The sequence below is a fragment of the Sceloporus occidentalis genome, unplaced genomic scaffold (assembly GCF_023333645.1).
Source record: "Sceloporus occidentalis isolate IW3139 unplaced genomic scaffold, rSceOcc1.0.p SCAF_64, whole genome shotgun sequence".
Lineage (NCBI taxonomy): Eukaryota > Metazoa > Chordata > Lepidosauria > Squamata > Phrynosomatidae > Sceloporus > Sceloporus occidentalis.
The window spans coordinates 2,893,282-2,905,426 of NW_028317044.1; the positions used below are offsets into that span (position 1 = coordinate 2,893,282).

General features: G+C 44.3%; 1 protein-coding gene across 1 annotated transcript in view; it reads right to left on the minus strand.

The window, feature by feature from the left end:
* The window catches only part of LOC149287119 (sarcoplasmic/endoplasmic reticulum calcium ATPase 3), a 72,798-nt gene that overhangs the window by 16,090 nt on the left and 44,563 nt on the right, over window positions 1-12,145 (minus strand). Inside the window, exons 9-10 of the mRNA XM_089493527.1 lie at window positions 5,767-5,855; window positions 848-950 (exon numbers count right to left, since the gene is read on the minus strand). Of these exons, the coding sequence (XP_089349653.1) occupies window positions 848-950; window positions 5,767-5,855 (192 nt within the window). The remainder of the gene's footprint in view (window positions 1-847; window positions 951-5,766; window positions 5,856-12,145) is intronic.

Below are 12,145 nucleotides of genomic sequence, written 5' to 3' on the forward strand. Positions count from 1 at the left end.
GAGAGAAACCCTGCAACAGACCTCTCAACAAACCAGTAAACGTAGTTTTCCTAGAAATGTTTTGATGGGGACATTTCCCCTTGCACTTTATATCCCAGCATCATCTCAGCCGAACCCAAAGGATGCTCAACAAGGGTTCCATTTCATCCTGGAGAGAAGTGACCAGTGGGTCCCACAGGGCTCTGACCTGAGCCCAGTGCTATTCAATGTCTTTATGTGCTCTTACTGTCAGAAAACTGAGGTGGAATCTCATTACCAAAGATCAGGTAACATGGATTCTACCTTCATTTATACAACAATCACAGGTTATTTGTTGAACCAAGAAAACCTAACACAATGGCGCATTTCCCGGTTCAGTCAGTCCATTCCTTTCCAACCCCCTTGTTGGATTTCATCTCCCGTGAGGGTGCATCTACATTGTAGAAATGATGCAGTTTGGCACCACTTTAATTCCCATGGCTTCATCCTACAGATCCCTGGGATCTGTAGGCACCGGAACTCTTTGGCAGAGAAGGCTACAGACCTTGTAAAATGACAAATCCCAGCATACCACAGAATGGAGCTATAGCACTTACGGTGGTGTCAAATGCATCATTTCTACAGTGTAGATGCATCTTGAGACGGCTCAGCCTCCATTGGGTTGTTTTGGGGATTCATCCTGATTATTTCTCAAAATGCTGAGTATCCTGAAGCATATTGAGACCGCTTTCTTGGGCATGAATGGTCCTGTTTTAGCCGACTAAACCATTGGCACTCATATCTTGAATTTCAGAAATAGAAGGAGCATGGCCACTAGCATGAAAATGTGCACATGGAAAGAAGATACCTAGTTTCAAGTCCAACCCACCTCATTGTAATCGAGAGAGGAGTCGTTGCAAAGGGCACAGATTGTCGCCAGCTCCACCAAGCCGTCGAATTTCCCACACTGGACTGGGAGGTCGTCCTTCAAACTGTCATTTCAAAAGAGCGGGGAGGGAAAAGACATACGAATATCATTTTAATCTGAACGGGAAACGTCAAACCCGGCAGACCGCAGTCAAGACGTCATGGCAAGCAATATGGAACAATGTGCTTATTGTTGACATTTTGTTGTCTGTAGTATTTCTACCCTTCCTTCCTATACATATAAAAAGGCACTATGCATCATCGTCATCATCATCATCATCATCATCATCATAATTTCCAGTTGAAGACTCAAAGCAACTGACCACAGTTAAAAGAAACATGGTTTTAAAAGAAATCACATCATACAACAGTTAAAAAGTAATTAAGCTATCCACAAATAAAAGCTATAAGTCTATAAGTCGACCTCATGTTTAAGTCGAGGGCAAGTTTTGGGTCCAAAATTATGGATCTGGCTATGACCCATGGATACGTCGAGGGTAAAATTTAGGGGCATATAGCAAAGGATCTAAAGGACGAAGCAAAGCAAAACAACCTCAAAGAACTTACCAAATCATTTTCTAGAATTATACATGAGTATATACAGTAACATCCATCACATTAGACAAGGCTTATTTCCCTTAAAAGCATCAGTTCTCAAAGGTCTGTTGGAATAAAAAAGGTCTCCAGCTGCTTGCAGAAAGATAGCAAGGAGGGTGCCAGGCTGTCCTTCCTAGGAAGGGAGTTGGAGAGCTTGAGAAGGGTCTGTCTGATGCTCCAGCAAACTACAATTTCTGGACTTCCATAGCACTGAGCCACAGCAGTTCAAGTGGCGTCAACCTAGGTTATTTCTGCAGTGTGGACACAGCCTATAAGTCAACGGGGAACATGGATGTGCATGCATACATGCACACAAATACACCCCTTTAAACTTTGGACTCAACGTCGGAGTGGGTTCACCGCCCTACTGACACAGATGCCACCCACTGTCGCTACCGTTGTTTGCAGGGACCTGAATCACTCGGACTGAACCAACAAGGCTTTTTAAACATTCCTGTAAGAAGAAAACATCCCACCATCTGTTCTAGAGCAATTTTTAGTCGTTTGAAATAAGGCCGTGCCTTAAAATATCTGGCAAGACTACAGCTGGAATCTCCATCTTCCGACCCGGTGAGTGGTTTGGAGCTCTGCTTTCCCTGCTGTTTCTAAATTGGTTTCGAAAGCGATCTCCACATTTGCCTTGTTCCTGTTGCTGCTTGCTGTTAAGTCAATCCCCGTCATGTGCCAACGGAGAAAGGTTGTGGGGGTGACACTATCAAAGCTATGGACCCTCCAATCAACATACCCTGAAACTGTCCCCATTTGGCAGACACAATCCGGATTAATCCTCTGCCTTCCCACTGTTTTGAAAATGCCCCAGTTCCATTCCCCCACTTTCCTCCTTTGTCCTCAGCATACCTCCATTGCTGCAAACTGAATTTAAAGTGCAAAAGGAGTTTTGCACACAATGAACTCAGCCATTAAAGAGGAGAGGAAGGGGAAATCTTGCCCTTCCCAGTAGGTTTGGGCAAAAGCAAAAACTGCTGCACCACCTCCTAGCCTTGTGTGTAATAACTTTTGCCATCTTGAACGTATTGTTGATGTTGCCGGAGCACACAGGTCCAAACCAAGAACCGGCTCACGTTCCAACTAAAGCTCGCCACAGGCGTTCTCTCTCCAGGCCTAAATCCCAGCAAGGCGAGTTTCCATTTTTGGAAAGCCGGAAGAAAGCCTTCTGTCCGCAAGCTGTTTCGGAGAGAGCGACAAATTGTACCCTTTCGCGAAAAACGTTTGCAAATGTCTCAGACGGAGCACAGCTGGGGTGGAAAAGCTCCTGGATTAACCAAAAATATCCCCAGAGGCTCTCAAGGGCAGGAGAGTTCATATAGCTAAAAGCAGAGGAGAATGTGCACAGTTTTGTTCCTCGGACCAACTCAGGCTGCATCCACACCGTCAAAATAACCGGTTTGACCCCAGTTTAACTACCAATGCTATGACAATGGTAGGAGGGTTGGGGGTTAATGCATGTTTTATTATGCTTTTGAACTCTTATGTATTTTTCTTTTATGTTGTAATCAATCCGCAGAGAGAGGCAGGAAATATAAATAATATTAATATTTATTATTATTATTATTATTATTATTATTATTATGGAATCATGGGATCTATAATTTGCTGCGGCACCAGCGCTCTTGGACAGAGAAGGCTAAACGCCTCACAAAACTACAAATCCCGGAAACACTAAGCCATGCCAGTAAAAGTGGTGTCAAACTAGATTATTTCTGCAGTGCGGATGCAGCCAAGGTAGTCGATACAGGATTAAAGTTATTTTAAAGGCAATTTATATCATATTTTGGCAAACTTTGGGCGGACTGTTTTTCAATATTTATCTGCTCATCAGTCTGCTCTCCATTTATTTATTTATTTATTTATTTATATTATTATTATTTTTATTAAATTTTTAACTTGCTTATTTTAAGTTTTATCTATTCTAAACATTTAATGAATTTAAACTGGAATTTGGTTATTGTATTTCAGTTTAATTTAATTGTGTTTTATGCATATTAGCCGCCTTGGGTCCCACTTTGGGAGAAAGGCAGGATAAAAATAAAATAATAATAATAATAATAATAATAATAACTAATAGGAATGTTGTAATTCAGTATTAGTATTTTATAGATTGCCTTTTTGTACCTGTATTGTATTATTTTAATGATGTAATCCCCCTTTGATCCTTGGGAGAGGCGGGAAATATAAATTACAAAATATTAATAATAATAATAATAATAATAATAATTTGTATATGTCAAGTATTGTTTAGGTATTTTATTTTATTTTATTTTATTTGTTTATGCAATTTTGTAAACTGCCTTGATCCTTTGGAAAGGCAGCATGTAAATAAAATTTATTATTAATAATAATATTAATATTATTATTATATTTATTTGTATCCTGCCCTTTTCCCAGAACTGGGACTCAAAGTGGCTTCACAGTATTAAAAGAACAACACGCCTGCTTGCCAATCTTAAAGGTCGCTTTTCTTTTAAGTAACCAAAAGTGAAATAATAATTATTATTATAATAACATAAGGTATTTCCTAAACACTGGAAGGAGTGGAAAGAATTCATTACCTATTTACTACAATCACAAACCACAGGAACGAATCACTGCAAAAACAAAGAAGGAACTTTCCAAGGGGCTTTGCTTGGCCATAGATGCCCTCGAGTGTCTGGATTTAAGCCCTGCTTCAGGGACGTAGCCAGGATTTTAGGAAGGGGGGGGTCCAGACTAAGTGCCACCATTATAATGGGGCTTGGGCGTGGCGGCACAGCAGCACACACCATTCATTTTTCTAATGGAAGGGGGGGGGGGTCCGGACCCCAAGAACCCCCCCCCCCTTGGCTATGTCCCTGCCTGCTTGGTCCCAAGCTCCTTGTTATTTTCCCCTGCGCTATACTTAGGACACACAAAAATCCGGCTTGCACACCACGATCTCCCGGCTTCTCTCCGTCTTGAGAGATGTGGGAGTCCCAAGGAGAGGGAAAACCACAACTGACCCACATGGCCCTGTTTAGAGAGACCTTACTGGTCAAATCTGGAGCTGGGAGAAGGAAAAAGACCAATGTGTCACGCATTCCTTGGAAGAGATTTATTCTGCTTGTAGTTTCCCATAGCTTTTTTTTCCCCCGTCCCATTTTTAAAGAAGATTTATTATGTTATTATTAAAACAAGCATGCCATTTTTATTATGAATTAGGGGAAGTACAAATAAAGAGATAATTATAACCATCAGCTAGTCAGCCGGAAGCCATGTACATTCCCCTAAATGATGATGATGATGATGATGATGATACAGTGGGTCCTTGCTATCTGCTGGGGTTTGGTTCCAGGACCCACCATGGATAACAAAATCCAGGGATGCTCGAGTCCCATTAAATGCAATGGCACAGCAAAACGGCGTCCCTTCTATAAAACGGCAAAATCAAGGTTTTCTATTTGGAATTCATACTTTTTAAAGATATTTTCAAGCCGTGGAGGCTTGGATCCGTGGATAAAAAAGATCCGTGGATAAGGAGGGCTGGCTGTAATAAGAAATTGCATGCTTTTTTATTTTTGTCCGTGCTTCAGAGGGTTTGCAGTTTCGATGAGGGCAGCTGGGGGGGTTATGTTTGTTATCCTTGTGCACATATATGTTGGTTATCCTTGTGCACATATATGTTGGTTATCCTTGTGCACATATGTTTGTTATCCTTGTACACATCTATGTTTGTTGTCCTTGTACACATTTACTGGGGTCAGGGGTGCAGGACCCCCATGAAAGTGGAAGAACCACACATCATTTTTAAAAAAACTGTACATTTATTACCTGCGAGAACACTTCTCTAGGTATTTCTAGGTCCTCCGCCACGGCTTCAAAATTAAATGTTAAAACCCAATGGAAGCCACTGACCACCATGGATTCCTTTTCCAGTTCAGCTTCTGCTGCAGTTCAAGTTGGAGAAGACTTCTTGGTCCTTCTAGAGCCAGCCTTTCCCTTGACACCCAAAATATGCTTTCCAAAACCCAGTTCAAAGATATAGCTATACAGAACCAGTTCTTAGACAAATCTTGCAGCATCTTTGAGACTCGGTGAAAGATAGAAGTTGGCAGCATGAACTTTCATTGACTTAAGTCTACTTCCAAATGTAGGAAGGAGACTTCAGTCTAGGAAAGCTCCCGCTGCCAACTTCTTTATCTCAGTGAGTCTCAAAGGTGCTCCAAGATCTCCCTTAAAACCCAGTTTCAGAAACGCTTCCCCGCCATCTCAATCCAAGATAAATCAGAAGCGGACGTGCCAAAGGCTTACATTTGCCCCTCCGGAGTGTAGGTTGAGCCGGTGATGGTGAACTCGTGCAAACTGCAATGAATGCCCTCGATTTTCTCGACAACGAACATCTGCAATACAGAGAGGGGGAGATGGCAGTTAAATGGTTAAATAGATGTGGTCAATTTTTATCCTTGTATATCTTTGGATATTCTAATTTTTATATTTTGTATTGCGTCTTCTATTGATATGCTAGGGCGACTGCATGTGTGCCCACAGAGAGGGCTCTGAGTGCCGCCTCTGCCATGCGTGCCATAGGTTCACCATCATTGGACTATAGCACTGACCATAAAGAGTTGACCAAAAAGGTAGTCTCAAGGGGTCTCATCCAGCTCCGCAAAAGAACGGGACCCACAGAGAATCTTTACAAGCTTAAATCTATGGCCTGTTCCAGACTGCCAAAATAAAGCTGCTTTGGGTCTCTTTGGATGTATTCTATTTAAATGATGCTAAGCTGCCCTCCAGTGCTTAGGAATGGAGTGTGGCTTTGGCGCGACCTCCGGACTCTTAGGACCCATGCATCATTTAAATAGCATACCTCCAAAGAGACCCCAAGAAGCTTTATTTTGGCAGTCTGGAACAGGCAAAAGCTCTTGCTACCAAACTCTCTTTTTCAGCTAGGCCTGCATCCACACTGCAGAAATAAACCAGTTTGAAACCATTTTAGCCACAGCTCAGAGTTATGGCAGCACCAGAGCCATGTTTTGCCAAAAAAGAGTCCGAAAATGAAATGCAAAAGCTTTGAGAAACTTTCCCAGCAAAGAGAAAACTCTTAAAATGTACCACTCTTCTACATGAAAAGGAAACAACTGGTTTAAATTTCTCCAAAGATGCCAACCACGGCTGCTGGCGAAACGTCAGCACTAAACTCTTTCACAACGTGGCCACATAGTCCGAAAAACCCACAAAAAACTATGGTTTGAAACATTTGGGCCAATCTCTGAATATATTTAGTCGCCGTTCCGAAAAACCTGCACAGAAATGTGCTTATAAATAGTATTTAAATAGCTTTTTGGAACGTTCCCCGCTCGCAAAACACACATTTCTGTGCCCGTTTCATCTCCGTGTATGAACTCGCAAAGGTATTTTCTCTTAAAATGGGTATTTTGAAGCTCATTATCTCAGAAGGACGGCATTATCGACCCACGCTGAGTTCGGTCCCCCCTTCCTCTCTCATCTCTTTCTGGTCTCCTGACTTTGGGTCACTTTGGTACCACAGTTTTAAATCCAACGGAGTTTGCAATGTGGCCCGAAGGATATAAAAAGAGGATGCTATGGCAACCGCGTTTCGGCATCCAATGGCAACCACATTTTGCACGGCGCGTCTTCCTTTTGCAGAATCCTCAGCAAGGGACGAAAGAGAAGTGGGGTTTGGTTCCCCTCCCTTCCCCGTTACATCTTAAATTAAATTAAACACAAGAGCGGAAATAGCGGGAGGCTAATCTCCAAACCGGATAGACTGGCGCTCCCTCTCGCGCCAGCGCCTTGCCAAAAGGAAGCTGGAGGGCCGCCAGCCCTTGCAAAGCTTCTTCTGTCTATCTGCCCAGAGGCCCATCTGCCTCTTAGGCTCAAGGTGCAAGCTAACACCTGGGTCAAAAGCGATGGAAAACGCCACTGGCGCCTGGTCAAAAGCTTACTCATCCTGCGGCCGGACTGAAAAGCGTTCCCAGGTTCCCCTTCCTATAAGGGATGTCCCCTCTCTGAGGATGGGCAACCGTTCCTTTTACATAGGCTGGGTCATAGAATCATAGAATCGTAGAGTTGGAAGCGACCCCAAGGGCCATCCAGTCCAACCCCATTCTGCCATGCAGGAACTCTCAATCAAAGCATCCCCAACAGAGGGCCATCCAGCCTCTGCTTAAAGATCTCCAAAGAAGGAGACTCCACCACTCTCCAAGGCAGCGTCTTCCACTGTTGAACAGCCCTTACTGTCAGGAAGTTCCTCCTAATGTTGAGGTGGAATCTCTTTTCCTGGAGCTTGCATCCATTGCTCTGGGTCCTATTCTCTGGAGCAGCAGAAAACAAGCTTGCTCCCTCCTCAATGTGACATCCCTTCAAATACTGAAACAGGGCTATCATATCACCTCTTAACCTTCCCTTTTCCAGGCTAAACATCCCCAGCTCCTCAAGTCTTTCCTCATACTTCATGGTTTCCAGACCCTTCACCATTTTAGTCACCCTCCTTTGGACACGCTCCAGTTTCTCAACATCCTTTTAAAAATGTGGTGCCCAGAATGGGACACAATATTCCAAGTGAGGCCTGACCAAAGAAGAATTGAGTGGCACTATTACTTCCCTTGATCTAGACTCTATACTTGTATTGATGCAGCCTAGAATCGCATTGTCCCTTTTAGCTGCCGTATTGCACTGTTGACTCATGTTCAACTTGTGGACTACTTGGACTCCTAGATCCCTTTCACACATATAAGTCTCCTTAAGACAGGTGTCCTGCATCCTACATCCCAAACCAGAGGCATTCCCACCACCTCAGGGCTAGGCTACAATTGCTACCACCTTCAACTATGCCAAGTCCAGGGGATGGTGGGGTCTGTAGTCCATCTCAGAGAGTGTTGTTAGGCAATGCTTAGTAGAAGATATTGTGAGCCATGGCTTTTTGATTTGGTGACAAGCTTTCCTCTCCCTTCAAAAGATGAGAGAGAGGGAAGGAGATCCACAGTTGTTTCAGCGTTGTGCCATTGCCTCACCTTATGGCATCCTCTGCACACACACAACATACATACACACCCTGCAACCTGCCATCTTCTGATCCCCAACTCCATCAAGTCTGAGCCGATACTTAAAACACGCAGATAAAATGCCTTGCCGATTAGGCGGAGGACTCAACTGGAGTGCTAAAGCGATTTGGTTTATTCCGAGAGGCCAAACTCAAGGCCTCTTTGCAAAGGCTTTCCTTCAACTCCAGCTGGTTTTTCAAGATGAGATTAGGAGAAGAGTGTTCAAACAACCTTATCGTAATAGGTGTACACAACAACACCTCAAAACACAGGCCAAGAATGCCACGCGCCATACAGGGAGATGTGTGGAGGTGGTAAATATATATACCCTCCCCATCCTTCACAGGCAAAATAAAGGATGTGCATGCAATGGCTCAGCTCTTCAAGGCCGGCAATGCAAACCCAGCCCCAAGAATCCAGACATCATCCAAGCTTCCTCACCATTGAGTTTTGAGCTGCATTCAATGACAGTGGTCCCTCCACGTTTGCTGGGGTTCCGGGTGAAGGAGCCCCATGAATGTAGGGAAATTGCAGATAGAAAAACAAAACAAAACACTATTCTTTTTACCTGAGAGAACACCTTTCTAGGAATATCCAGGTCCTCCAGTGCAATTCTGGGATCAACATCTGCCAGAAGTTGATCACAGAGTCATGCTGGAGGACCTACAAATGCCTAGAGAAGTGTTTTCTCTAGGAACGTCTAGGTTCTACAGCACAACTTTATGGTCAACGTCTGGAAGAGGTGCACTGGAGGAGCTAGAGATTCCTAGAGAGAACATCTGAAGGCATGTGATGAAGATGGAGCATGTTAGAAGGAGCAAGTAGATGGAGCAAGCTCCATCCAGAGACTATAAAATGGAACATAGTAATCAAAACCGCAAATAATCAAATCCGCAAAAGTCAAAGCCACAAATGTGGAGGGCCAACTGTACTATCCTCAATAGGGCCACAGTCTCCAGATCAAGGGAATAACAGGAGTAGGGTCCCCTAATTCTGCTTTCGCTAGACCTCACCTTGAATATTGTGTCCATTTGTGGGTACCTCACCTCAAGAAGGACATTCACAACCTGGAATGTGTCCAGAGAAGAACCAAGATGATCAAAGGTCTTGAAACCAACCCTTGGGAGGAACGACAGAAGGCATTGAGTATGCTTAGCTTGGAAAAGAGAAGTCTGAGAAGGGACATGGTAGCCACCTTTAAACATCTGAAGGGATGGCATGAAGATGGAGCACGCAGATGGAGCAACCTTGCTTTCTACTGCTCCAGAGAGTAGAAAATGAATTCATATTACAAAAAGCAACAGATTCCACCTGAATATTAAGAAGAACATATTTACTTGAGCTCTTCAACAATGGATTAGACTGCCTTGGAAGATGTCTCCATCTTTGGAGGTCTTCAAACAGAGATTGGATGGCCATCATTCAGGAGCGCTTGAATGGGGTATTCCTGCATGGTGGGAACTTGGTCCCTTCCAGTCTTCTCCATCTTCTCCCTGACTCCCTTCTCAAACCAATGGCCTCAAATTACAAAGCAAAATTAGCCTAAATATTGGCGAAAACACGGCGCATGCTGTTCCACAGCGGAACAGACTGTCTCAGAACATGACGGACTCTATTTTAGTAGAGGGTTTCCTTTCAAGCATATGCCAGACGGACGGTTATTGGGGGATGCTGAAGGAGTGGGTCTTCTGCATTGGCAAGCCATTGGCACACATGATCTTGGAGTCCCTTCCAACTCTATGATTCGGTGCTTTAATCGCAAACAAGGCATCGGTTGTTTTGGTTAAATAGGCATCACTCATGGAAGAGGTTGCCGACAGTTGAAAACTGGAGACTGCCCAGGTTTTAAGATCGGCTTCAGACACTTTGCCTGACATTACAAAGAAAGGAACGCCTTTGAAATGCCCTCTCCAGGGAGCTGTACATATCTCTTGTTGATATGGGTTGAGTGTTCCTTATCCAGAAATCTGAAATGCTCCAAAATCCAAAACATGGGTGGCTGAGATAATGAATATGAAGGGATGCCATACTGAGAATGGAGCATGCTTGTTTTCTGATGCTCCAGAGAATAGGTGGATTCAAGGTACAGGAGAAGAAATTCCACCTAAACATGAGGAAGAACTTCTTGATGAAAGATGGTTCCTCAATGAATGGTGGAGTCTCTTCTTCTGTCTGGAGAGCTTAGATTGTGTCTTCCTGCATGGCAGAATGGGGTTAGGCTGGATGGTCCTTGGGGGTCTCTTCCAACTCTATAATTCTTTGTTTCTATGATCTCAATTCTTCTGGTTAGGGCTGATGGAAATTGCACTCCAATGATAAACAGAGGGGTACATGTTCTCCCCTGCATTGCCTGGATTAAGATGGTGGTGGTGGATGGCTCCCACCTCAGTGGGGCAATGAATCTGCCCCTGGGCTTGAACCTGGTTTCAAAAGCCAGGTGTAAACCCTGGCATCTAGAAAAGAGCCTTCCAAGGGGTTGCATCCTAGTTATAGTGTTTCTTGGCTGCATCGGCACTGCAGAAATAATGCAGGGTGACACTACATTAACTGTCATGGCTCAGTGCTATGGACTTCTGGGAACTCGAGTTTTGTGTCAGAGCGCTCTGGTGCCACAACAAACTACAGTCCCCAGAACTCCACAGCATCAAGTCATGGCAATTAAAGCAGTGTCAACCTGGATTGTCAACCTCTCTTTGTCAACCTGGTGGCCAACCTCTCTTTTGGAGACCCAGTGTGACGCAGTGGTTTGAGCGTTGGACTGTGACTCTGGAGACCAGGGTTCGCTTCCCAGTTCAGCCATGGAAACCATGGGTGACCCTGGACACGTCGCACTCTCTCAGACTTATGGGAAGGCAATGGCAAACCTTCGCTGAACAAATCTTGTCAAGAGAACCCCGTGATAGGTTCGCCTTGGGGGTCGCCCTAAGTCGGAAACGATGTGAAGGCACATCACAAAACACAAGCACCCTGGGCATCAACAACTTGGATGTTTAGCCTGGAGAAGAGAAGGTTAAGAGGTGATATGATAGCCTTATTTAAATATTTGAAGGAATATCACATGGAGGAGGGAGCAAGATTATTTTCTGCTGCTCCAAAGACTAATAGATGGAGATGGGGAGAGCTTGTTTTCTGCTGCTCCAGAGAACAGGAAATGGGGCAATGGATGCAAACTATGGGACAAGAGATTCCACCTCAATATTAGGAGGCAGTTTTTGACAATAAGGGCTGCTTGACAGTAGAACACACTCCCTCAGAGAATGGAGTCTCCTTCTTCGGAGGTCTTCAAGCAGAGGCTGGATGGGCATCTGTCAGGATGCTTTGACTGAGAGTTCCTGCATGGCAAGGGATTGGACTGTATGGCCCTTGTGGTCTCCTCCCACTCTACGATTCTATGATTCTATGGATGATTTCTGCAGTGCAGATGCAGCCCTTGGGGACCTCTTTTCAAGCTAGCCAAAAGCTGGACTGGATTCCCCACCCCACTGACCTGGCCACTGTGTTGCTGGGACAGACAGTCTCTGGGGGAAGAAGGTCTAAGGATCACTGGGAAGAGAAGCCACTCTCCTCGTCTATAAACTCAAATGAAGGAGGCAGGGAGAGCCAGTGAGTCATCTGCTGGAAGTGCT